The following is a 27,754-nucleotide window of genomic DNA, read 5'->3' on the forward strand; positions in this document are numbered from 1 at the left end:
CCAGGGGAGAAACCCTGTGGACACAACTATCTAGTGACGTGTGTGTCACGATCGTCAATGGGAGAGAGAGAGGACCAAGGCGCAGCGTGTGAAAATACATCTTCTCTTATTAGAAGAAGGACAACGAAACAAAACAACAAACAGACGAACGTGAAGCTATCAAAGACTAAGTGCAAACATGCAACATAGACACAGACAATACCCACAAAACCCCAATGCCTATGACTGCCTTAAATATGGCTGTCAGAGACAATGAACCACAGCTGCCTCTAATTGAGAACCAATCTAGGCAGCCATAGACATAACTAGACAACTACACTAGACACTACAAAAACACATACATTCCCCATGGCACACACTGACCTAACTAAAAAACATAAAGAAAACAAAGAATACTAAGGCCAGGGCGTGACAGTACCCCCCCCCCAAAGGTGCGGACTCCGACCGCACAAATTGACATAGAAAGGGAGGGTCCGGGGTGCCCATCATGGCGGCGGCTCGGGTGCGGACGTGGCCCCCACTCCACCATTGTCAATACCCGCTTTGGTAGCCTCCTCCAAATGGCCACCCTCCAAATTAACCCACTGATTAGGGGCAGCACCGGACTGAGGGGCAGCAGCTCCGGACTGAGGGGCAGCAGCTCCGGACTGAGGGGCGCAGCTCCGGACTGAGGGGCAGCAGCTCCGGACTGAGGGACGGCAGCTCCGGACTGAGGGACGGCAGCTCCGACTGGCTACGGCTCTGCTGGTCATGGCTGGCTGACGGCTCTGGCTGGTCATGGCTGGCTGACGGCTCTGGCTGGTCATGGCTGGCTGACGGCTCTGGCTGGTCATGGCTGGCTGACGGCTCTGGCTGGTCATGGCTGGCTGACGGCTCTGGCTGGTCATGGCTGGCTGACGGCTCTGGCTGGTCATGGCTGGCTGACGGCTCTGGCTGTCATGGCTGGCTGACGGCTCTGGCTGGTCATGGCTGGCTGACGGCTCTGGCTGTCTGGCTGACGGACGGCTCTGGCTGATCCTGTCTGGCGGAAGGCTCTGACTGATCCTGTCTGGCGGAAGGCTCGGGCTGATCCTGTCTGGCGGAAGGCTCTGGCTGATCCTGTCTGGCGGAAGGCTCGGGCTGATCCTGTCTTGCGGAAGGCTCTGGCTGATCCTGTCTGGCGGAAGGCTCTGGCTGATCCTGTCTGCGCGAAGGCTCTGGCTGCTCCTGTCTGGCGGAAGGCTTTTGCTGCTCCTGTCTGGCGGAAGGCTCTAGCGGCTCCTGTCTGGCGGAAGGCTCTAGCGGCTCCTGTCTGGCGAAGGCTCTAGCGGCTCCTGTCTGGCGGACGGCTCTGAAGGCTCATGGCAGACGGGCGGCTTTGCAGGCTCATGGCAGACGGGCAGTTCATGCGGCGCTTGGCAGACGGACAGTTCAGACGGCGTTGGCAGACGGGCAGTTCAGGCGCCGCTGGGCAGACGGGCAGTTCAGGCACCGCTGGGCAGACGGCAGACTCTGGCGCACTATAGGCCTGGTGCGTGGTGCCGGAACTGGAGGTACCGGGCTAAGGACACGCACATTCAGGCTAGTGCGGGAGCAGCAACAGGCACACTGGACTCTCAAGGCGTACTATAGGCCTGGTGCGTGTACCGGCACTGGTGTACCGGGCTGAGGGCACGCACATCAGGGCGAGTACGGGGAGAAGGAACAGTGCGTACAGGACTCTTGGAGACACACAGAGGCTTGATGCGTGGTGCCGGAACTGGAGGCACTGGACTGGAGACACGCACCACAGGGAGAGTGCGTGGGGAGGAGAACAGGGCTCTGGAGACGCACTGGAAGCCTGGTGCGTGGTGTAGGCACTGGTGGTACTGGGCTGGGCGGGAGGGTGGCGCCGGAAATACCGGACCGTGCAGGCGTACTGGCTCCCTTGAGCACTGAGCCTGCCCAACCTTACCTGGTTGTATGCTCCCCGTCGCCCGACCAGTGCGGGGAGGTGGAATAACCCGCACCGGGCTATGTAGGCGAACCGGGGACACCATGAGTAAGGCTGGTGCCATGTAAGCCGGCCCGAGGAGACGCACTGGTGGCCAGATGCGTTGGGCCGGCTTCATGACATCCGGCTCAACGCTCAATCTAGCCGGCGCATACGTGGAGCTGGAATGTACCGAACCGGGCTATGCACGCGTACAGGAGACACCATGCGCTCTACTGCGTAACACGGTGTCTGCCCGTACTCTCGCTCTCCACGGAAGTACAGGGAGTATGCGCAGGTCTCCTACCTACTTCGCCACACTCCCTTTTAGCCACCCCCAAGAAGATTTTGGGTTGTACCGCGGGCTTCCAGCCTTGCTTCCGTGCTGCCTCCTCATATCGCCGCCTCTCTGCTTTCGCTGCCTCCAGCTCAGCTTTGGGCGGCGATATTCTCCTGGTTGAGCCCAAGTCCCTTACCGTGTGTACTTACCATACTGGTATCTGGGTCCGTTGAATCCTGCAGGGCAATCACAGAGCTACGACGAGTCCTCTTGACACTGGCCATCGTTAAAGCACACTCCGGAACTGCAGACAGATGGAGGAGAGAGAAAAGTATTATAATTTATTTATTTATTTTTAAACTTTTGCCCTCAGAACAGCCTCAATTCGTTAGGGAATGGACTCTAGAAGGTGTCGAAAACGTTCCACAGGGATGCTGGCACATGTTGACTCCAATGCTTCCCAAAGTTGTGTCAAGTTTGCTGGATGTCCTTTGGGTTGTGGACCATCCTTGATACACACGGGAAACTGTTGAGCATGAAAAACCCAGCAGCGTTTCAGTTCTTGACACAAACCAGTGCGCCTGTCAGCTACAGTACTACCATACCAGTTTCAAAGGCACTTCAATCTTTTGTCTTGCCCATTCATCCTCTGACATGTCTCGATTGTTTCATGGCTTATATTTACTAAAATGTATGTCATGCCAATAGAGCAATTTMAATTTGTGAGAGAGAGATTCAGTTTCAACGTCTTTTATAGGGTTGCAGGTGTGATTGCAGGGAACAGTGAAAATCTCAGGCTCATGCAGGATTAAGTGAAATAAAAMAATGAAAAAGGTAYTAAAAAACTATAGAAATTGAAAGTACATCATAACTGTAGCAGTGTTGAATAAATAAATGGCAATTGGGTTGGAGGCAGAGTAAAGACTGTTGAGGGGGGAGCAGCATGACCATTGAGGGGGTGTGGGATAGATGGTCACAAGCCATCAACCAAAGCCGAGCAGCTTGAATTTTTGCACCAGCAGTGGCATAAAGTCACCCAACATCAATGTGAAAGATTGTTGGAGAGCATGCCAAGACGCATGAAAGCTGTGATTGAAAATCAGTGTTATTCCACCAGATATTGATTTCTGAACTCTTCCTAAGTTAAAACATTAGTATTGTGTTGTTTACAAATYAATATGAACTTATTTTCTTTGCATTATCCAGGTCTGACAACACWGRATKTTTTTTGTTATTTTGACCAGTTGTCATTTTCTGCAAATAAATGCTCTAAATGACAATATTTTTATTTGGTATTTGGGAGAAATGTCYTCAGTAGTTTATAGAATAAAACAAAAAATTTCATTTTACCCAAACACATACCTATAAATAGTAAAACCAGAGAAACTGATKATTTTGCAGTGGTCTCTTCATTATTTCCAGAGCTGTATATATTTTTTGCTCAGAGAAAGCTGGACTGTAGTATGTAGACCTTGCCAAGTTGCTCTGTAATTATTATTTAAATTACCTTTCTCTCGTCTCCTGTCTTTGTATTGGAKTTTTTGGGGGGTAGATGTCAAGGTCTTTATACTGTCATTTTGAATAGCATTTATCAAATGCACGTGTCAACAATGAAAGTGTACAGTTGCTTATTTCAAAAGTATGTATGTCAGAACGCATTCGGCATCATGGCTGCAGGGATGAGGATTCTTGACGGAAACGCAGACTCAGTTCTTTGTGTGCACTGTGAACCAAAGTACTTTGTACTAAAATGTAGAGTTTTAATCTTGTTWATAAAATAAAACCTGATTCTGGTATGAATCAGTGTGCAATAAATTTGATTAGATCGTACTACACCACAAGTAGAAGAAAGCCTATAAAGTCTGTGGAACACAGCTCTTCTGTACGTTGTCAGCACTTGATCAAAATGTTACAGGCTTTGGTTTTTCCATTTGTTTTAATTCGATTTGAGTTATTAGGATCCCCATTATCCGACGCCAATGGCGACAGCTCGTCTTACTGGGGTCCGACGTATAACAAAAAAGACATTACAGACAAAATACTTRACAATTTACATACATTTAAAAYCACTAACATGTAGTGTGTGTGCACATCTCAGTTACACATACATGTCAGTACATACACACAACAAGTAGGTCACATGGGGGAGAGGCGTTGTGTCGTGAGGTGTTGCTTTATTTGTTTTTTGAAACCAGGTTTGCTGTCCACTTGCGCTATATAAGATGGAAGGGAGTTCTATGCACTCATAGCTCTGTATAATACTTTACATTTCCTAGAATTTGTTCTGGACCTGGGGACTTCTTATGAAAACAGGAAGTGACACAGTCAGTCTTTCCTCAACTCTTAGCCAAGAGAGTGGCATGCATAGTATTAATATTAACTTCCTTGTACTTTGCTGGAAAAAATAAAAAACAAATACCTTACTATCTAACACCACGCTCACTAAAATAAAACATTTAATAAAAACCACCCTACTCCACTATTGAAATCTATTTAGTCCTACRTCAGGCCAACAACTTGAAAGGATGAGACACCAGCACTTAACACACCCTGTAACTCTTCTGACATCAAGTCACGCACAGCCAAATACCTCTCTGCAGCTGCCAACAACCTCTGTTTTCGGCAACTTACGTTACTGCCCTGCAGTACAGTTGATAACCATTGCAATGTTGGTTTATCCCTCTGTACTGGCACAGATCTACTACTCATTCTACTCCTCTCAGGATCCCTCCCCCTTGACCCATCTTCCTCTACTTTCTTCACTGCCTCAGCATACCACAACTTCTGCACTACTCTAACCCTGGTAACCTCAACCTGCCTCTCTCACACCGGGCATGTCTGATCCCCGGCCCCCTGGGCGCCCCTACAATTAACACATACCACTACTTTCCCCAATGCTACACATTCCTTTGTCTCATGCCCTTCTGCACACTTCTCACACCTAGGAACCTCCCTCCTACACACTGCTGCCACATGCCCATAAGCTTGACACCTGTAACAACGTAATGTACTCGGCACAAAAGCTCGTACAGGATAACTTATATATCCTAACATCACTTTGTCAGGCAAAGACAACATCAAAACTCAAAAGAACAGACGACTCATGTTTCACCACTCACGCCACTCTGTCTGAGTCACACCAAACGACGAGCATCACAAACACCGGAAATCTTCCCCAGTTGGTCAACTTTCACATTTACCACTACCCCAGTAATCACTCCTTTCAATGGTGCCCTTTTCTTGAGAGCAAAACAATTCACATCTCTTACCCCATTCGTTTAACGTGGAGTGCCTGCTCCCTCTGACCAGCAGAAACACAAACAATTATCACAAGACCACTTCTGATTACCCTCACCGATTCCACAGCACCCAACTRTGTTTTCACCCACCCTGAAACCACAAATGGATCAGCCAAAAGGCAAGAGTCCACTTTTTCCAAAAACTTCACTCCTACTATCACAGACTCGTCTTTATCCTGACCCTCGGTGCAAGCCTCGGGCTCTGAGAAAATCACCACACCTACCACCTCCGATTCTTCGCAATCATTCACTTCAATTTCTCCTCCTGTCTTCAGCTCACTCTGCTTACACTTTCTAGCATTCTTCTTTAACAAACCATCTCCCTTTTTTCCGCCATTTTTAACCAACTCAAGCTGACCCTCCCTCTCTCTCTCTAAGACCTCTTCTGCCTCTCTTTTTCCCTCCATTCCTCCTCCGTATTCCAAGTATATGTCTCCTTATAATAATACTGCACTTCCCGTGACATACATCTTGTTCTTGCCTTCTCAAGGCACACCATTTAACCGGCTCTCACAATTTCCGTACAATCAGCATGTAGCGCTCAACAGTGCATCCCAATTGTAAAGCAGCTGCTTCGTCTTGATGGTCTTCTTTATCAATAGCTACCGCAACGCTTTTCCATTTAAAACAGGCGCGCTCTTCCAACCACCATCCACCATTTGAGCCAGCCCCGAGCACCACAAAACACAGGGCTTTTATAGGAAATMACAGCCAATCCCCAGCTACCTGTCTGATTAGCTAACTTGCTGCAAGGGCGTCTGATCACACTAGCCCCGCAACCCACTTATCCACCAATCCATCTTGTGACATAACGTCAACATTGCCACAAAGTTCAACGTTCTTAGCAACCAAGACACCATTTTTGAAACATGTACCTGAACCTGTCCCAGGTCATGACCCTAGCTTAAGGTRAAGGGTGAGCGATGGGCCTAGTAASGCCAATTAACTGCTGCTGTGAGAATAGCATTACATGCCAGTGRGCTCTTCTCTCTCTCTCTCACACACACTGTGTGATGTAATGGGGGGAAAAGAGGGCTCAATTCAAATAATGAGGCTGAATATACCCCTGGAACTTGCTCAAAAACTAGRCTATGGTTGCGCTCACAAAATGCGTCCTCAATGCTAGCCTACACTACCACCTGGTGGACATGGAATGTACCATAGATGGATTCAAAAGTGTTTTCTTTTTTTATTATGAAACCACGTTCATAATTATCCTCAATCTCTAAATGTTGGGAGTTCAGGCTTTATTTGAAAAGTTTAAGGTTACTTTATCAATAGATCATTTCATGAATTTTGGCCAGAGTAGGTGGCCAAGACTCAAAAAGGTTTATTCACAGCTGTCCCCCAGTATGAGKCGTTAATGAAGCAATAATACWGACCAAATTGAAGTGTCTTGAATTTTGTTTGCGTGTTCAAAAAACWATTTTCAGTCAATAATATTTAATGGCTTTTAGAAAGTGCTCACAACTTGTGTCAGGTTGTGTCTTTAGTTTTGTTTGTGTGTTCTACAGTCTTATAAAGAGAGGGGTGACTGGGACACGCAATGTAACATCCATTACGTTTTTTTAGGAAAAGTGTTTGACAAACATGCACCTTACATCGGATCAGCTTGAAACTATCTCTGTAAAGCTAACTTTCATCAAGGTTTTATATGGTCTATAACTGGTGTGCGTGGCCAAAGAGCTCTATTTTCAACAAATGTAAATGCCTGGATTTAGCTAAACGGCGCTTGGTTTGGAACAGGTCCAATAGTCAGATGACATGAAAATAGAGCTCTTTGGCCACGCACACCAGTGGTGGGTTGTAAGAAATACAAAAACAAATACAAAAAAGGATTATATTTGTGTCTAAATTCAACTAGTAAAGTTTCATTTTGACATATATTATGATAAAAAAAATAACTATGGGTGTGTATACTATTCAGGCTACCTGTAATCCTAAGGAACTATGCCTTCTGATTACATTTGAAAAACATTTCAAATGACAACTAAATGTGTTATGACAGATGTTGATCATTACAACATTAAGATGTGATTGTATATTTCAGACTGTAACATTCATAACAGAGGGTGTTTTTTGTTTTTCAGCCAGCTTTTCCTTCTAAATGGCAATCCATGTTTTGACTTAAGACTTAAAAACACAGATTTTTGCTAATATGTTCAGTCTCCCCAAAACGCTTGTCCATTTCATGTAACATCCATATACACTACATGGCTGAAAGTATGTAGACACCTGCTCGTCAAATATCTCATTCGAAAATCATGGGCATTAATTTGGAGTTGGTACAAACCATCAACCAAGGCCAAAGGTGCTTGAATTTTTGCGCCAGGAGTGGCATAAAGTCACCCAACATCAAATGTGAAAGACTGGTGGAGGGCATGCCAAGATGCATGAAAGCTGTGATTGAAAATCAGGGTTATTCCACTAAATATTGTTTTCTGAACTCTTCCTAAGTTAAAACATTAGTATTGTGTTGTTTACAAATAAATATGAACTTATTTTCTTTGCATTATCCAGGTCTGACAACACTGCATTTTTTTGTTATTTTGACCAGTTGTCATTTTCTGCAAATAAATGCTCTAAATGACAATATTTTTATTTGGAATTTGGGAGAAATGTCATCAGTAGTTTATAGAATAAAACAAAAAAATATATTTTACCCAAACACATACCTATAAATAGTAAAACCAGAGAAGCTGATAATTTTGCAGTGGTCTCTTAATTTTTTCCAGAGCTGTATATATTTTTTGCTCTGAGAAAGCTGGACTGTAGTATGTAGACCTTGCCAAGTTGCTCTGTAATGATTATTTAAATGACTTTTCTCTCGTCTCTCCTGCCTTTGTACTGGATTCTTTTTGTGGGGGGATTTCAAGGTCTTTATGTCTCTGGCCCCCTCCCAGTTAGGGGGAGTGATGAGCTCTACAGCAGAGTCTCACAACTCAATCGCTGGTTGAAAACTGTTTTCTGCCCCTCCCAAAAGATAGAATTTGTAGATAATTTGCCCTCTTTCTGGGACTCACCCACAAACAGGACCAAGCCTGGCCTGCTGAGGAGTGATGGACTACATCCTAGCTGGAGGGGTGCTCTCATCTTATCTACCAACATAGACAYCGRTCTAACTCCTCTAGCTCCACAATGAAATAGGGTGCAGGCCAGGCATCAGGCTGTTAGCCAGCCTGCCAGCTTAGTGGAGTCTGCCACTAGCACAGTCAGTGTAGTCAGCTCAGCTATCCCCATTGAGACCGTGTCTGTGCCTCGACCTAGGTTGGGCAAAACTAAACATGGCGGTGTTCGCTTTGGCAATCTCACTAGGATAAAGACCTCCTCCATTCCTGCCATTATTGAAAGAGATTGTGATACCTCACATCTCAAAATAGGGCTACTTAATGTTAGATCCCTCACTTCAAAGGCAGTTATAGTCAATGAACTAATCACTGATCATAATCTTGATGTGATTGGCCTGACTGAAACATGGCTTAAGCCTGATGAATTTACTGTGTTAAATGAGGCCTCACCTCCTGGTTACACTAGTGACCATATCCCCCATGCATCCCACAAAGGCGTAATGTTGCTTACATTTACGATAGATTTTCGTTTTTTGAACTTCTAGTCATGAGATCTATGCAGCCTACTCAATCACTTTTTATAGCTACTGTTTACAGGCCTCCTGGGCCATATACAGCGTTCCTCACTGAGTTCCCTGAATTCCTATCGGACCTTGTAGTCATAGCAGATAATATTCTAATTTGTGGTGATTTTAATATTCACATGGAAAAGTCCACAGACCCACTCCAAAAGGCTTTCGGAGCCATCATCGACTCAGTGGGTCTTAGCTGATACTTATGTCTCTGGACCTACTCACTGTCACAGTCATACTCTGGACCTAGTTTTGTCCCATGGAATAAAATGTTTGGATCTTAATGTTTTTCCTCATAATCCTGGACTATCGGACCACCATTTTATTACGTTTGCAATTGCAACAAATAATCTGCTCAGACCCCAACCAAGGAGCATCAAAAGTCATTCTATAAATTTCAGACAACACAAATTCCTTGATGCCCTTCCAGACTCCCTCCGCCCACCCAAGGACGTCAGAGGACAAAAATCAGTTAACCACCTAACTGAGGAACTCAATTTAACCTTGCGCAATACCCTAGATGAAGTTGCACCCCTAAACTTAAAAACATTTGTTATACTAGCTCCCTGGTATACAGAAAATACCCAAGCTCTGAAGCAAGCTTCCAAAAACTGGAACGGAAATGGCGCCACACCAAACTGGAAGTCTTCCGACTAGCTTGGAAAGACAGTACCGTGCAGTATCAGAGAGCCCTCACTGCTGCTCGATCATCCTATTTTTCCAACTTAATTGAGAAAATAAAGAACACTCCGAAATATTTTTGATACTGTTGCAAAGAAGAACTAAAAGCAGCATTCCCCAAGTGAGGATGGCTTTCACTTCAGCAGTAATAAATTCATGAACTTCTTTGAGGAAAAGATCATGATCATTGAGAAAGCAAATTACGAACTCCTCTTCAAATCTGCGTATTCCTCCAAAGCTCAGTTGTCCTGAGTCTGCACAACTCTGCAAGGACCTGAGATCAAGAGAGACACTTAAGTGTTTTAGTACTATATCTCTTGACACAATGATGAAATAATCATGCCTCTAAACCTTCAAGCTGCATACTGGACCCTATCCAACTAAACTACTGAAAGAACTGCTTCATGTGCTTGGCCCTCCTATGTGAACATAATAAACGGCTCTCTATCCACCGGATGTGTACCAAACTCACTAAAAGTGGCAGTAATAAAGCCTCTCTTGAAAAAGCCAAACCTGACCCAGAAAATATAAAAAACTATCAGCCTATATCGAATCTTCCATTCTTCTCAAGAAAAATTGAAAAAGCTGTTGCGCAGCAACTCACTGCCTCCTGAAGACAAACAATGTATATGAAATGCTTCAGTGCTGGTTTTAGACCCCATCATAGCACTGAGACTGCACTTGTGAAGGTGGTAAATGACCTTTTAATGGCGTCAGACCGAGAGCTCTACATCTGTCCTCGTGCTCCTAAGCCTTAGTGCTGCTTTTGATACCATCGATCACCACATTCTTTTGGAGAGATTGGAAACCCAAATTGGTCTACACGGACAAGTTCTGGCCTGGTTTAGATCTTATCTGTCGGAAAGATATCAGTTTGTCTCTGTGACATGGGTGTCCTCTGACAAATCAACTGTACATTTCGGTGTTCCTTAAAGTTCCATTTTAGGACCACTATTGTTTCACTATATATTTTACCTCTGGGGATTTCATTCGAAAACAGATTGTTAACTTTCACTGCTATGCGGATGACACACACGTGTACATTTCAATGAAACATGTGACGCCCCAAAATTGCCCTCGCTAGAAGCCTGTGTTTCAGACATAAGAGAGTGGATGGCTGCAAAAGTCTACTTTTAAACTCGTACAAAACAGAGATGCTTGTTCTAGGTCCAAGAAACTAAGAGATCTTCTGTTGAATCTGACAATTAATCTTGATGGTAGTAAAGTCGTCTCAAATAAAACTGTGAAGGACCTCGGCGTTACTCTGGACCCTGATCTCTCTTTTGACGAACATATCAAGATTGTTCAAGGACAGCTTGTTTCCATCTACGTAACATTGCAAAAATCAGAAATCTTTCTGTCCAAAAATGATGCAGAAAAATTCATCCATGCTTTTGTTACTTCTAGGTTAGACTACTGCAAGCTCTACTTTCCGGCTACCCGGATAAAGCACTAAACAAACTTCAGTTAGTGCTAAATACGGCTGCTAGAATCCTGACTAGAACCAAAAAATTTGATCATATTACTCCAGTGCTAGCCTCCCTACACTGGCTTCCTGTTAAGGCAAGGGCGATTTCAAGGTTTTACTGATAACCTACAAAGCATTACATGGGCTTGCTCCTACCCTCTTTCCGATTTGTACTGCCGTACATACCTACACGTATGCTACGGTACAAGGACGCAGGCCTCCTAATTGTCCCTAGAATTTCTAAGCAAACAGCTGGAGGCAGGGCTTTCTCCTATAGAGCTCCATTTTTATGGAATGTCTGCCTACCCATGTGAGAGAGGCAGACTCGGTCTCAACCTTTAAGTCTTTACTGAAGACTCATCTCTCAGTGGGTCATATGAATGAGTGTTAGTCTGGCCCAGGAGTGTGAACGGAAAGGCTCTGGAGCAACAACCGCCCTTGCTGTCTCTGCCTGGCCTTCCCTTCTCTCCACTGGGATTCTCTGCCGCTGAGTCACTGGCTTACTGGTGCTCTTTCATGCCGTCCCTAGGAGGGGTGCGTCACTTGGGTGGGTTGAATCACTGACGTGATCTTCCTGTCTGGGTTGGCCCCCCCCTTGGGTTGTGCCATGGCGGAGATCTTTGTGGGCTATACTCGGGCCTTGTCTCAGGATGGTAAGTTGGTGGTTGAAAATATCCCTCTAGTGGTGTGGGGCTGTGCTTTGGCAAAGTGGGTGGGGTTATATCCTTCCTGTTTGGCCCTGTCCGGGGGTATCATCGGATGGACACAGTGTCTCCTGACCCATCCTGTCTAAGCCTCCAGTATTTATGGCAGTAGTTTCTGTCGGGGCTAGGGTCAGTTTGTTATATCTGAAGTACTTCTCCTGTCTTATCCGTGTCCTGTGTGAATTTAAGTATGCTCTCTCTAATTCTCTCTTTCTTTCTCTCTCCGGAGGACCTGAGCCCTAGACCATGCCTCAGGACTACCTGGCAGATGACTCCTTGCTGTCCCCAGTCCACCTGGCCTTGCTGCTGCTCCAGTTTCAACTGTTCTGCCTGCGGCTATGGAACCCTGACCTGTTCACCGGACGTACACCTGGTTCATCACCAAACACAGCCACGGCCAAGACAAGATCACTTAACAGGCCAAAACTGACGGAAAAGAAAACGAGACAGGGAGAGAGACAAAACAACAACAGAAAGAGAAAAAGGAAAGAACAAGACGAACGACCAAAAAAAGTCACAAAGACAGCAGCAGGAATAAGAAGAAACAGAACAATAAAACAAAAAACATGAAACACGAAACAAAGAAAAAAACAAAAAAAAAAAAAAAAAGAAAAAAAAAAAGAGAAAACAACGAAAACACAAGGAACCACCACAGAACAAACAGGCCACACGACAACCGCAACGAAACCAAGGAAACTAATCTAATAGAAAAGACGCCGAAGCAAAAAAGCTACCTGTCCCAGACCTGCTGTTTTCAACTCTCTAGAGACAGCAGGAGTGGTAGAGATACTCTTAATGATCGGCTATGAAAAGCCAACTGACATTTACACCTGAGGTGCTGACTTGCTGCACCCTCGACAACCACTGTGATTATTATTATTTGACCATGCTGGTCATTTATGAACATTTGAACATCTTGGCCATGTGCTGTTATAATCTCCACCCGGCACAGCCAGCAGAGGACTGGCCACCCCTCATAGCCTGGTTCCTCTCTAGGTTTCTTCCTAGGTTTTAGCCTTTCTAGGGAGTTTTTCCTAGCTTGCTGTTTGGGGTTTTAGGCTGGGTTTCTGTACAGCACTTTGAGATATCAGCTGATGTAAGAAGGGCTAAAAGAAATACATTTGATATGATGTGATTTATACTGTAAATTTGAATAGCATTTATCAAATGCATGTGTCAACAATGAAAGTGTACAGTTGCTTATGTTTTTCACTTTGGATGTACCGGAGTTAAAAGATTCATAAATGTAATGCATATGAAATGGAAAAGTAAAAAAAGAACAACAAGCATGTTTACCAAAGTAATTTGTTTGCAATGCCACTTATTTTTTTTATATATATAGACAGAATGATTCCATATTAATAGGCCTACACTCTTTCACTAAACCAAATATTCAACCCCAGGGGTTCTTCTTAACTGAACCAACATTTGTTCCATAAATAACCCGTAAGATGCTATTTATGAATTATTGCTACTAATAAAAAAAATACAATTTATAGCTAAGAATATAATAAACATACACTACATGTACAAAAGTATGTGGACACCTGCTCGTTGGACATCTCATTCCAAAATCATTGGTATTAATATTGAGTTGGGGCCCCCTTTGCTGTTATATTAGTGAGGTCGGGCACTGCTGTTGAGCGATTAGGCCTGGCTCGCAATCAGCGTTCCAATTCATCCCGAAGGTGTTCGATGTGGTTGAGGTCAGGGCTCAGTGTAGGCCAGTCAAGTTCATCCACACCAATCTCGACAAACCATTTCTGTATGGACATGACTTTGTGCACGGGTGCATTGTCATGCTGAATCAGAAAAGGGCCTTCCCCAAACTGTTGTCACAAAGTTGGAAGCACAGAATCGTCTAGAATGCTGTAGTGTTAAGATTTTCCTTCACTGGAACTAAGGGGCCTAGCCCGAACTATGAAAAACAGCCCCAGACCATTATTCCTCCTCCGCCAAACTTTACGCTTGGTATTGTGCATGGTGACCTTAGGCTTGTGTGTGGCTGCTCGGCCATGGGAACCCATTTCACGAAGCTCCAGACGAACAGTTATTGTGCTGACATTGCTTCCAGAGGCAGTTTGGAACTCAGTAGTGGGTGTTGCAACCAAGGACAGACGATTTTTACACGCTACGCGTTTCATCACTCAGTGGCCCCCTTCTGTGAGCTTGTGTGGCCTACCACTTTGTGGTTGAGCAGTTGTTGCTCCTAGAAGTTTCCACTTCACAATAACAGCACTTAGTTGACTGGGGCAGCTCTAGCAGGGCAGATATTTGACGAACTGACTTGTTGGAAAGGTGGCATCCTATGACGGTGCCACATTGAAAGTCACTGAGCTCTTCAGTATGGGCAGTTTTACTYCCAATGTTTGTCTATGGAGATTGTATGGCTGTGTGCTCGATTGTATACACCTGTCAGCAACGGGTGTGGCTGAAATAGCCGAATCTACTAATATGAAGGGGTGTGCACCACAGAAGGCTGCTGAGAGGAGGACAGCTCATAATAATGGCCGTAATGGAGCAAACAGAATGCCATCAAACACATGGATACTATGCGTTTGACGTATTTGATACAATTCCAGTGATTCCGCTCCAGCCATTACCAAAAGCCCGTCGTCCCATATTAAGGTGCCACTAACCTCCTGTGGTGTGCACATACTTTTGGCCATGTAGCTTTTTATTTATTTATTTATTATATTTACAAGTCTGCTTTTTGGGGTATACAGTCCCCCCAAGAGGTTCTATGGACACACACAGTATTCATGTATTCTCTGGTTCGTCCATTCTGTGTTACATTAAAGTTGTGATTTTGCGTGCAAATGTAATGTCCATAACACTGGAATGGCCCTAAAAAAACAAATACAAGCAGTATACTAAACTATCACACATGTACAAGAATAGCAAGCTCCTTCATCACATCAGCTTGAAGCATTTAATCAAGTTACTTGTTGAACCTCCATTCAACCAAAACTTCAATCACTTGCTTACTGCACAGCCCACGGTAGAGATATCGGTGTGAAATTGGATTTGTAGAATGAGTGGAGTTATTTTCCAAACCAGAGGTAGAACTCACACTGAGGTTGTTTATGTGGCGTTCTGCGGTAGTGGTCCAGCTCCTGTCTGAAGGTCTCTGTTGAAGAGCAGCACAGGGTCCCCTGTCTCCATTAGGTGGGGCTCCTCTGTGGAGGTATGTGGCCCCCTCCAGAAAACTCTCTCTGGCATTAGTGTTCAGCATAGATGGCTTCCTCCGAGGACCTCAACACCACCCCTCCCTCTATGTAGGGCAGTGGCTTGGAGAGGGTCGAACACTTCATAAGATGGAGAAAGTGGGTTTTGGGAGGGAGATGCAGGGGATCCTATCCATCATCAGGGAGGAGGGGGAGATCGGGGGCTGACATAGTCACTTTTAGCTTTACTCCCCGTGACATCACACCTACGAATCTTCATCCCACAGTAACTCACTGAAACTTCAAAAAAGCCCTGGGCTTCAAGGATAGGGAGGAACAGGATAGGGACTCTTTACTGAGCTCACAAACATCATGTTTAAGTTCAGAGCTCTCCTGCTTCAGGCTGCTCAGAGATCCTCTTATTCAGTTCAGAATTCTTAACTCCAATCTTCCTCTTTTGGAAGTCTGTCTCAAAACGTTGTATCATCAGAGACTACATATCAGAACCCGCTTCATCAGTAGTAGCCTAGATTCGATGGATACACGAGGATAAAATAGCTATTATTGTTGAAACTTTAAAAGCAATAAAAAACAATTTCAGTGTCGTAAAAATGATCATGCGACTGAACCAATTCCGACACTTCCGGTTTCTGTCATCAACATCATTTACGCTAATTTCAGTAAATCCAAAAGTGTCAACGATAGATTGGGGAGTTMCTTGAACAAAGTAATCCACTTCAACAAGGAATGAAATCTCACAACTGCTAGACACAAGCAACAAATGAGCAACAATTGCACTCATTGGACGTATTGCCACGATGTGAGAAACAAATGCAAAGTGTCGCCTAATTTGCATCGCAACAATGCTAGTTTGCAACCACCATAGCTAGCTAACGTTAAATAGTAACAGTTAGGTTGTTACAGTCAGTAGCTTGTTATTGTAAGCGTTGTTAGATTTGACAGTAAGCAAGGTTTGACATGGAATGTATGTTGCTCTTGGTCGGATAGCAACATAGCTAGTCATACAATATTTGAGTACCAGTTTACTAGTTAGCTAACTAGCTAGTAAAGAGCTAGCTACCAGTTTAGCTAATTTTCCCAGTGCGTTGCTAGCGAACGTTAGCTAGCTAGTTGTCAACAGGAAATACAACACTTAACACATTTAGCGAAATACTTTAAGTGGTAAACTAGCTAGTCTGTTAACGTTGGTTTTGGTCAGATTAGAATGGAGAACCAACTTTGACCGTCCATTTTGTTTGTTATTATCTAACGTAAGCTCGTTAGCTCATTAACACGAGTTGCAAACTTTAGTTATAGTGACTCTTAAGCCTAAATTCAAAATGTGGCTCCAGCAAAGACTAAAGGGCCTACCAGGTGTGCTGTCAAGCAGCTGGGCTAGAAGAATGCTCATTGGACTGCTGGTTTTCCTCATCTTCTACTGGTACCTTAGCTCAGAGGGCGCTTTGAGGTTGTTTAGTGGCTCAGGCCAATCAGGGGGGCCTGCCGTACAATGCCTCCAGACTGAGATCCACAGGTGGAAGTCACTGGTGGACCGGGGGGAGGGAATCTACAGCACTCCCCAGGAGAAAGCGGTCACGCCTTTTGTCTCAGGTAACGGCCATTTCCTGGTGGACATTGACTCCAACAGACTGTGGGTGGCCTCGTCCTCCCAGCCCGGCTCGGCCCCTGTCCACCAGACTGAGTATTCGCCCATAGTGGGTGTCCACCTCCCTGGGAAGCGGGCCGAGGCAAGTGCAACCATGCTCTGGTTCCGCAAAGGGGCTGTCCTGTCCGTCCACTGTGTCCTCCCGGGGGACAGCTCCGGGTCAGCCCGTGACTGCCTCACCGTCCGACAGGAGTTCATCGCCCACCGCAGCCGGCCCAACGTCTACCTCCAGAGGATCCACATCAACAACCCCTCGGAGCGGGCCGCCACCCTGGAGGTTTCCACTGAACCGTCCTTGTTCGGGAGCAAGTTCTCAGCCAGCGTGGAGAAGGTGGAGGACAAAGAGGTGGTGCTGTCGTCGGGCCGCGTGGTTCTGCCAGAGAAGAACCAGATATTGCTGGTGGTGGTGGCCACCAAGAAGCTGGGCAGCCGTATCCAGGTGGCGGCCAAGTCGGAGTACGCAGAAAGTGTGCTGTCGGTGGTGTGGACGTCGGAGCCCATTGAGTCGACCAAGTTGCAGGAGACCTTCACTAGGCTTAGAGAGGGGGCCAAGAAAGAGCTGGGTGAGCTGCTGAGGGCTAACATAGAAGATCTGGTCCAGGACCACCAACAGGCCTGGATGGACCTCTTCATCTCTGGTAAGTAAAAGTCAAAGCTGAGATGCCATGTCTTTTCTCTTTACAGTGCAAATACTGTGATATTTAGTAGAGGTCGACCGATTAATCGGAATGGCCGATTTAATTAGGGCCGATTTCAAGTTTTCATAACAGTCGGAAATCGGTATTTTTGGACGCCGATTTTGCKGWTTTTTTTTTTTACACCTTTATTTAACTAGGCAAGTCAGTTAAGAACYCATTCTTATTTTCAATGACGGCCTAGGAACGGTGGGCTAACTGCCTTGTTCAGGGGCAGAACGACAGATTTTTACCTTGTCAGCTCAGGGATTCAATCTTGCAACCTTACGGTTAACTAGTCCAACGCTCTAACCACCTGCCTCACGAGGAGCCTGCCTGTTACGTGAATGCAGTAAGAAGCCAAGGTAAGTTGCTAGCTAGCATTAAACTTATCTTATAAAAAACAATCAATCAATCATAATCACTAGTTATAACTACACATGGTTGATGATATTACTAGTTTATCTAGCGTGTCCTGCGTTGCATATAATCGATGCGGTGCGCATTCGCGAAAAAGGACTCGTTGCTCCAACGTGTACCTAACCATAAACATCAATGCCTTTCTTAAAATCAATACACAAAAGTATAATTTTTAAACCTGCATATTTAGCTAAAAGAAATCCAGGTTAGCAGGCAATATTAACCAGGTGAAATTGTGTCACTTCTCTTGCGTTCATTGCACGCAGAGTCAGGGTATATGCAACAGTTTGGGCCGCCTGGCTCATTGCGAACTAATTTGCCAGAATTTTACGTAATTATGACATAACATTGAAGGTTGTGCAATGTAACAGGAATCTTTAGACTTATGGATGCCACCCGTTAGATAAAATACGGAACGGTTCCGTATTTCACTGAAAGAAGAAACGTTTTGTTTTCGAGATGATAGTTTCCGGATTCTACCATATTAATGACCTAAGACTCGTATTTCTGTGTGTTATTATGTTATAATTAAGTCTATGATTTGATATAGCAGTCTGACTGAGCGGTGGTAGGCACCAGCAGCCTCGTAAGCATTCATTCAAACAGCACTTTCGGTTGTTTTGCCAGCAGCTCTTCGCAATGCTTCAAGCATTGCGCTGTTTATGACTTCAAGCCTATCAACTCCCGAGATTAGGCTGGTGTAACCGATGTGAAATGGCTAGCTATTTAGCGGTGTGCGCGCTAATAGCGTTTCAAACGTCACTCGCTCTGAGACTTGGAGAAGTTGTTCCCCTTGCTCTGCATGGGTAACGCTGCTTCGAGGGTGGCTGTTGTCGATGTGTTCCTGGTTCGAGCCCAGGTAGCGGCGAGGAGAGGGATGGAAGCTATACTGTTACACTGGCAATACTAAAGTGCCTATAAGAACATCCAATAGTCAAAGGTATATGAAATAACAATCGTATAGAGAGAAATAGTCCTATAATTCCTATAATAACTACAACCTAAAACTTCTTACCTGGGAATATTGAAGACTCATGTTAAAAGGAACCACCAGCTTTCATATGTTCTCATGTTCAGAGCAAGGAACTTAAAGTTAGCTTTCTTACATGGCACATATTGCACTTTTACTTTCTTCTCCAACACTTTGTTTTTGCATTATTTAAACCAAATTAACATGTTTCATTATTTATTTGAGGCTAAATAGATTTTATTGATGTATTATATTAAGTTAAAATAAGTGTTCATTCAGTATTGTTGTAATTGTCATTATTACAAATACATTTTTAAAATCGTCCGATTAATRAGTATCGGCTTTTTTGGTCCTCCAATAATCGGTATCGGCGTTAAAAAATCATAATCGGTCAACCTCTAGTATTTAGTATGTGAGTTTTCTCGTAGACTGTACAGGACAAAACAATGAATGGCTGGGTAGTTCCATTTGATTTCAATCACTTTTTGACTGCACACCTTTTGATTTGAATGAATATTTTGTTAAGCATCAATTATCAAAAAATGCGTAAARGTAATTTTCAAGTATGTTGTGGCTTAGACCCAATTTTATACCATCTAAGGTGTTTGTGTTGTGCCCACCATCGGTTGAGACTAAGCTTACGGGCTGCGTCTCGTAATATACAGCAGCATCGTACAGTGAAATATCAGAAGCCATTCACTTTCATTGGAAGGAAAGCGAGAGAAGCGGACTGGGCGGCGGGAACCGTTGAGCAATTTGAGGATGGGCGAGGGAGCTGAAAAGGGTTGGCCTAAAGTTGACAATAGATTAACTTTATGCAAATTCTCCACGATATTGTGGCGCAAGTGACCAATCGAAGCTCACCATGGCTTTCAGACCCTACTGGATTGCCTGACAATGGCTATTGATACCTAGCACTACCAAGCTTGTTTGCTAGCACCCACATGAGGGTGAAGCTAACGTGGCTAAGCGAGTATCGTTTGTATAGTTCAAACTAGGGTTGCAAAGGGTCTGAAACTTTCTGGTAAATTTCCAGCATCCCGGAGTCGCCTCTTCACTGTTGACGTTGAGACTGGTGTTTTGCYGGTACTATTTAAGCTGCCAGTTGAAGACTTGTGAGGTGTCTGTTTCTCAAACTAGACAATCTAATGTACTTGTCCTCTTGCTCAGTTGTGCACTGGGGCCTCCCACTCCTCTTTCTGGTTAAAGCCAGTTTGCGTTGTTCTGTGAATGGAGTAGTAAACAGCGTTGTACGAGATCTTCAGTTTCTTGGCAATTTCTCGCATGGAATAGCCTTCWTTTCTCAGAAAAATAATAGACTGACGAGTTTCAGAAAAAAGTTATTTGTTTCTGTCCATTTTGAGCCTGTAATCAATCGAACCCACAAATGCTGATGCTCCAGATACTAAACTAGTCTAAAAAAGGCCAGTTTTATTACTTCTTTAATCAGAACAACTGTTTTCAGCTGGGTTTTCTAATGCTCAATTTCTAATGCTCAATTAGCCTTTTAAAATGATCAACTTGGATTAGCTAACACAACGTGTCATTGGAACACAGGAGTGATGGTTGCTGATAATGGGCCTCTGTACGCCTATGTAGATATTCCATAAAAAATCTGCCATTTCCAGCTACAATAGTGATTTACAACATTTGTATTTTTATTTTACTTAACCTTTATTTAACTAGYCAAATTAGTTKATAACAAATTCTTAATTACAATGATGGCTTACCGGGGAACAGTTGGTTAACTGCCTTGTTCAAGGGCAGAATGACAGATTTTTACCTTGACAGCTCGGGGATTCGATCCAGCAACCTTTCGGTTACTGGCCCAACGCTCTAACCACTAGGCTACCTGTAACACTGTATTTCTGATCAATTTGATGTTATTTTAATGGACAAAAAAACAAGGCCATTTCAAAGTGACCCCAAACTTTTGAATGACAGTGTACATTTAAAAAAGTGTTTTTAGATCATTTACGTTAATGTTATTTAAACTTATTATTTAACTTTTTTACCTTGAAATTATAAAATAGTTTGGCAACCCTGTTTTGGAAGCTTGTAAATTATATGAAACTCAACCTTTTATCTTTTCCAGTGATGAAGACATGGATGCTTTATGGTAGGGTGGGGTATGCAAAATGGGTCAACTTTGAGCACCTCTATCCTAAATGTTTTGGCATTCAGGTCCAAYAAATTACTCTCTGACCACTTCTAACATGGAAAAATATGTATACATTTTTTTGTTCAAATCAAAAGGGGTGCYGTCAAAAAGAGATTGAAATCAAATGMAACAACCCGGATGATATTAACACAACCCAGTATTTACAAAAAATARAAGCATTCTATCTGATCATGATGAATGACTAAGCTAATGAATTATGTAGTTCTAGATKAAATGACTATGTAGCCATTTTCTGTTCCCACATCTACTGTGTGTGTCTCCTGCAGGGGTGGAGATGCGTAAGATCACAGACGCGCATACGCCGTCCAGCGCCACGGTCAACACCACGCTCTACTACGTCCTCTCGGCCTCGCCGGCACCCCTGCTCGACCGCCGTCTGGGCGCTGAAGAACGCGCCCGCCTGGAATCCAGCCTCAACTACGCCGACCACTGCTTTAGTGGGCATGCCACCATGCATGCCGATAACCTGTGGCCGGAGCGGGTCAGCAGTGTGGCCCAAGTCCTGCAGCTGGTCACCCTGTGGACCCTCACCCTGCAGAAGAGGGGTTGCAAGGTGCTTGTGGCGGCAGGTGCCCATGGCGTCATGCAGGGCGCCGTACTCAGCTTCGGAGGACTCTCCTTCAACGAAAACCACCTGCAGTTCCAGGCGGACCCGGACGTGCTGCACAACAGCTATGCGCTGCGAGGCATCCACTACAACCAGGACCTGATCAACCTGGCTGTGCTTCTGGACGCCGAGGGCAAGCCCTTCCTGCACGTGTCGGTCAAGCCCTTCCTGCATGTGTCGGTCAAGCCCCAGGAGAAACCCGTAGCGCTGTACGCCTGCGAGGCGGGCTGCCTCAARGAGCCGGTGGAGCTGACGTCGTCAATGGTAGAGTCCAAGGGCCACGTGTTCCCGGTGATGGTGACGCAGCCCATCACACCACTGCTCTACATATCCACGGACCTGCGCCACCTGCAGGACCTGCGGCACACACTGCACCTCAAAGCCATCCTGGCACACGAGGAGCACATGGCCAAGCAGGACCCGGGCCTGCCCTTCCTCTTTTGGTTCGGCGTGGCTTCTCTCATCACCCTCTTCCACCTCTTCCTCTTCAAGCTCATCTACAATGAGTACTGCGGCCCCAGCGCCAAGCCCCTCTTCAGGAGCAAGGTATAATAACACAAACACAACAAACTGCTTTGAACTGATGAACAAAAAAAACTGTCCAAATTGTGCTCTTCTCGCTTAGTTTTTTGTGTGTGGTGGAGAATTCCCTTTCACTTTCATTCCTCTTCGGGTGMCTTTCTCTGTCTCAGCAGGGACATYGTTTGGATGTGTGCTTGATGTTTTTTGGAGTGGATTTGCATAATTGCTGTGCTCTGCCTCGCCCTTTTTTTCTGCTCTCTTCCATACAAAGAATTTATTTGGTGATTTCTCATTTTGTGTGAAATGAATCAGTTTGTGAAGACATTTGATGACAAATGCTCTAATCGGAAAGTAAGGGACAATTTATTTTGCAATACATAGCCTATTAGGAATACATTCTAACATGAACCATGTACATTTTATTTGAAAACTTCTGTCATTGAACGCACCAGTGTTAGTCCTCATTTAAAGTGGTGGACCATCCCAMTTCTGTTACTCAACATTTCACTACATGCAGTAATGCAAGTTGTTTTAATCCATCGATTTCCAAACCCTTACATATATTTCCAAATGTAGCCTATAGCATTTCCGTCTGTGTGAAAGCAAACAAATCGTTTTTTTCCCCCAACCATAAGCCTCTAGTGTAGCTAATGTATGTTGTTTAAGTTGAGGTCACCCTCTTTTTAATCKCTATACTGGTGCCTTGAAGTCTCTTCTCAATCAACAATGGTGTAAATGTGGGTTTCCAATCTTTTCAGTTCTGTTCGCTTCTATAGMAGCCTAGTTACTACCACCTCAATTTGATACACGGCATACTAATTTCGAGAGGTTTAAAGTATACTGAACAAAAATATAAACACCATGTGTTGGTCCCATGTTTCATGAGCTAAAATATAAGGTCCCAGAAATGTTCAGTACTCACAAAAAGCTTATTTCTCTCAATGTTGTGCACAAATTTGTTTAKGGCCCTGTTAGTGAGCATTTCTTCTTTGCCAAGATAATCTATCCACCTGACAGGTGTGGCATATCAAGAASCTGATTAAACAGCATGATCATTACATAGGTGCACCTTGTGCCGAGGACAATAAAATGTGCCGTTTTGTCACACAACACAATGCCACAGACCTCYAGTTTTGAGGGAGCATGCAACTGGCATGCGGACTGCAGGAATGTCCAACAGAGCTGTTGCCAGAGAATTGAATGTTAATTTATTTACCAAAAGCCGCCTCCAACGTCGTTTTAGAGAATTTGGCAGTACGTCCAACCGGTCTCACAACCGCAGACCACGTGTAGCCACGCCAGCCCAGGACCTCTACGTCCGGCTTCTTCACCTGTGGGATCGTCTGAGGGGATGCTGAGTAGTATTTCTGCATGTAATAAAGCCCTTTTGTGGGGAAAAACTCATTCTGATTGGCTAAGCCTGGCTCCCCAGTGGTTGGGCCTGGCTCCCCAGTGGGTGGGCCTATGCTCTCCCAGGCCCACCCATGGCTGTGCACTTGCCCAGTCATGTGAAATCCAAAGATTAGGGCCTAATGAATTGATTTCAATTGACTGGTTTCCTTATATGAACTGTAACTCAGGAAAYTCTTTCAAATTGTTGCATTTTGCATTTATATTTTTGTTCAGTATAGGCTAGGCTAAGGAACTGTCTATGCTATGTCTCAAAATTAGAAAGAGAGACACCAAAACTGGAACACAAACGGGTCCAACGAGGTGGTACAAACTAGTCCGGGAATTATCCAAAAGCTTCTTGATGCCTGTCTCCAATCATGTACAAATACCCATCTATCTAGAGCATTGGTTGCAAAATTAGATGTCTCTGTTTTAAAATAATGGGCATTACAAAGGAGGAACATTTCTACTGTAAGTGGTTGTCTTTGATTAGCTTTGACCGAGTGCTGCCAGTAATCCCTTTCACCATGTGACATTGATTTGATTTGGCTGTTTTTTTGGATGGTGGTTTCTATTGATTCACTCTGACTAAATTAAGAAATTAAATTGACAGAAGGACTTGGTTCTRGCTGATATTCAGAGAGCTTGCTGTTTCTCATACCTATGTGTGGARAGGTATTTGGCCTATCCCCAACCGATTCCTTCTTGGTAGAAGCCCTGGTTTAAATGAGCTCTATTGTCGATTTGGGATTGGGGCGTCAGCCAGTAGGCGCTTGCTTCAGTAAACAGCCTTGCATTTCCTGTTTCCTCTTCTTGTTTGTAACCCTCCCCTTTAACCTCACCAGGTGACGAAGCCAAGTGAGGAAATGGAAGCTTAGGAAGCAGCCATCACATCACAGGTGCAGAGTAGCAGCCAGCGATGGCAGCATGAGACAAATTACATTTCCATAAAGTGTGTTACTGTTCATGTCATTGTTTGTCAATGATTTGTATTGAGATGGTCAACAATGTTTATTTGACTTTCGACATGTTGGAGCTGAATTCAGAGAAAGAAGCTCACCTCACCTGATGACCTCTTTCATTGGCAAGGCTAACGAAAGTCTGTCACTGTTTACAATGCTTCCATTTGTTTTGGCTGGATGACCCCCTCGGTTTGAACGAAGAATAGGGATTCTATTTTTATGYTTCTAGACATAGCTTTGTTTTGTTTCTACCATATAGAATTCTGAAAAATGTCAGTTATCCCTTCACCTTTTTTCAAGATGGTGGAAACCTAACCCAAGCTACARACATATATTTTACCCTGCGATCATAACCAAGTGGGAAGGTGGTATTTACCACATYCGACTGGGGAAAATCCACTTGAATGCCCCTCCATGGGTAATTACTAGAGGAAAACGTGTTTATCATCCCTGAGCTTCTAKTTCTCCCACATGCTGACCTCTGACYTCACCWACTAAGGAAATGACCTCGATAACAGAATTTTCGGCAATTTAATCCAACAAAACATTATTTATAAAAAGCAATCTATTAATATTGTTTTTGAACACTATAATTTGATAAACTAAAAGTACAGCTATRWTGCRGTGGTTGACTCAGCTTGTTGGCCATTAGCCAATCTGCGTTTGTCAATGAGTTCAATYCATGTGAATACATCCAACTGGTATTTACGACTTCACATGTGGTTATCGCAGCTTTAAGAAATCATCTCCATTAAAAATGGATTGAGATGTTAACATTGACATTTAAATGAGCCATGGTTCTTTTAGTTGGTTTACTTAAATGGGTTTTGTAGCCTGTATGTTTCCACTGCCACTTCACACTGTTCACTCTGACACATTAAACCAATAGAATTACATTTGGACATGTAGTAGATTTTTCTACTTCATATAGGCTACTCTTAACATTTAAATGTGTGGTTGCAGCACATTATGTTAATTAATCCACCATGATTTAGTGAATGAATGCACATTAACTTAATGTTGTTTAAATACTCCACAATTACTAGATAAACTGAGTTTCTACAACTGATTTATTGTGAAGTGTGACTTAATTGTTTTCTTCCGTTTTTGTGTGTTTTTTTGCATTTATTGTTCATCTTTGTTTATATAGCATTTTTAAGGGCTTTTTTCGAATCAGTTATTTTGTTTGTAACTAACTACTGAGTGTGCCTTAACAAGTTTAATTTATTCTGATTACACCTAGAATTTGGTTGGATTGTATTTGAATATTGTATGATAATGTGATWTGGGAGAAAATAAAAAATGTATGTTGTAAGTTGATTTCAATTTGGATAAAAAATAAATGTATACAAAGACTTTGAATTAAGATGTAAATATGTTGAACAATTTCTGACAGTATACATTAACTTGTTTGTGAATTGAAAGTGAAATCTGTATTTCTAATCAAAGTTATTAGGCTCTATGCACATGTGAAGGGGTTTTAATTAAGGTTTTAATTAAATTGGTTTAATTACCAAAGGATGGTATATAGCTCTTAAACTACATGTTGTTTTCCACAKAATTGAATGTCCTTTGCGTTCTCTCACCCCACCAAAAATAAAATGATATCAAAGATGGTCAAAACCCACAAGGCTTATTTAGTAATGCAATATGGGGTTTAAATGCATGACAAGAAGTATTTCTCAGATTTTCCTTTTATTATGGAGCAGACACTGAATTAGGCAAATCAATAACTTGATTCTAGTTATAATTTCCCTTGTTCCATTATTCGGCATACTGTAATTTCCCCTTATTTCCCTTTTTATTTAAGCATTCAAGAATAGATAASCAGATATTCAAGGGTGGATGCAACTGTCATTGAGACCCATATACAACAAAAGCAATTACACACTATTCATTGAAGATGGAATATGCAGAAATCGCTCCTCCATTTCCTGGTTGCTAAAATTCAACTGGTTTTCCTCATTTCAGTTTGTGTGACAAAACAATCAAGTTTAGTGATGAGAATCATTGTACCATTTACACCGCTATTTTCCATAACCKAAAAAGTATTTTCAGCTGTTTGAAGCTGGAGTACAAAACCGAAAGTAGAAMWTGCAAAAACTAAACTTACGCACGGGAAGGATAGAAATATTGCACATAGAACATGTCTACTTCTTACAGTTGCTTTCAGTGCGAATGACAGATGTATAACTCACATTTCTATGTGKATTTGGTTGGGTTTCCCAAAAAGGTACATATTGCAGATTTACTTCCCCACTTCATGGAAACAAATGTTCAACTAATTTAGGAGATTTTCTGATAAAGGAAAACACAAATCATTAAATAAGCATGAAACTCAATAGGAGTCCATAGATTTGCGTGCAGATAAGATTATGCACAGCAGTAGCCAACTTGTTACCTCAAAATGTATGTTGGAACGAAATATATTGAGTGTAATAACACAGGATATTTTAACTATCTTAATTTGATGGGAAATTGTTGATTAGCCCGTTTTGTAGATTGTCAATATGAAAATGTATTTCAYAGAGAAGCAAGATAAATTGAGTTAGAATTTAATGTATTACTTTTTTCTGTTGAAAAGCCTTGGGTGAAATGAGGTGAGAGACTTTATTGGCATGTATTCCTCCCTTTGCAGAAATTAAACCACACAATTATCCAACACACGTCACTAGTTGCATCCTATTTATAAGCCTCCTATRTGAAAATCAGGAACAAGCAATATTMCGGGGCRAAATGACAGGRATTTTTGTAATAATTGTMCACATAATGTCTGCCTTCTATTCTCTTTAAATTGCATCATAACTTTGATATCCGCATTTTACTTTCGGACGACGAGTCCATGTCATCTTTGGAYMAACGTTACATGATAAAGGAATGCTTCGCATCCCTGACTCTGTACTCCGCTTCTCTGAAAAGAATATTTACCAAAATTCAGAACAGCAGACATAAAAGGAGASTCGCACCAACGACGCAAGAGGAAGCCGACAGCGAGTGCGTATATTTGCAGGCAATTGTGAGTATTGTTTTGTTAAATGTTAATAGCCTACAAACCTACAAAACCTTGGTTTACTTGTAAGCCTAGCTAAAGGGCTTATTTTTTTGTAAAAATCATGATAAATATCAACATTATATCCAACAAACAAATGCATTTCGTTAAACTTTTTTC

General features: G+C 43.4%; 2 protein-coding genes across 2 annotated transcripts in view; one reads left to right on the forward strand and one right to left on the reverse strand.

The window, feature by feature from the left end:
- LOC112068451 (uncharacterized) overlaps positions 1-2,515 on the reverse strand; it is a 21,293-nt gene extending 18,778 nt beyond the window's left edge. Inside the window, exons 1-2 of the mRNA XM_070438159.1 lie at positions 2,441-2,515; positions 1,695-1,752 (exon numbers count right to left, since the gene is read on the reverse strand). Coding sequence (XP_070294260.1) covers positions 1,695-1,752; positions 2,441-2,515 — 133 coding nt within the window. The remainder of the gene's footprint in view (positions 1-1,694; positions 1,753-2,440) is intronic.
- Positions 2,516-15,836: 13,321 nt separating this feature from the next.
- Positions 15,837-25,940, forward strand: LOC112068444 (uncharacterized protein KIAA2013 homolog). The gene is made up of 3 exons (XM_024135605.2): positions 15,837-17,494; positions 21,369-22,255; positions 24,469-25,940. The coding sequence occupies exons 1-3, from the start codon at positions 16,531-16,533 to the stop codon at positions 24,499-24,501; spliced, it is 1,884 nt and encodes a 627-aa protein (XP_023991373.1). The 5' UTR covers positions 15,837-16,530; the 3' UTR covers positions 24,502-25,940.
- The last annotated feature ends 1,814 nt before the right edge of the window (positions 25,941-27,754 follow it).

The sequence above is a fragment of the Salvelinus sp. IW2-2015 genome, unplaced genomic scaffold (assembly GCF_002910315.2).
Source record: "Salvelinus sp. IW2-2015 unplaced genomic scaffold, ASM291031v2 Un_scaffold516, whole genome shotgun sequence".
NCBI lineage: Eukaryota > Metazoa > Chordata > Actinopteri > Salmoniformes > Salmonidae > Salvelinus > Salvelinus sp. IW2-2015.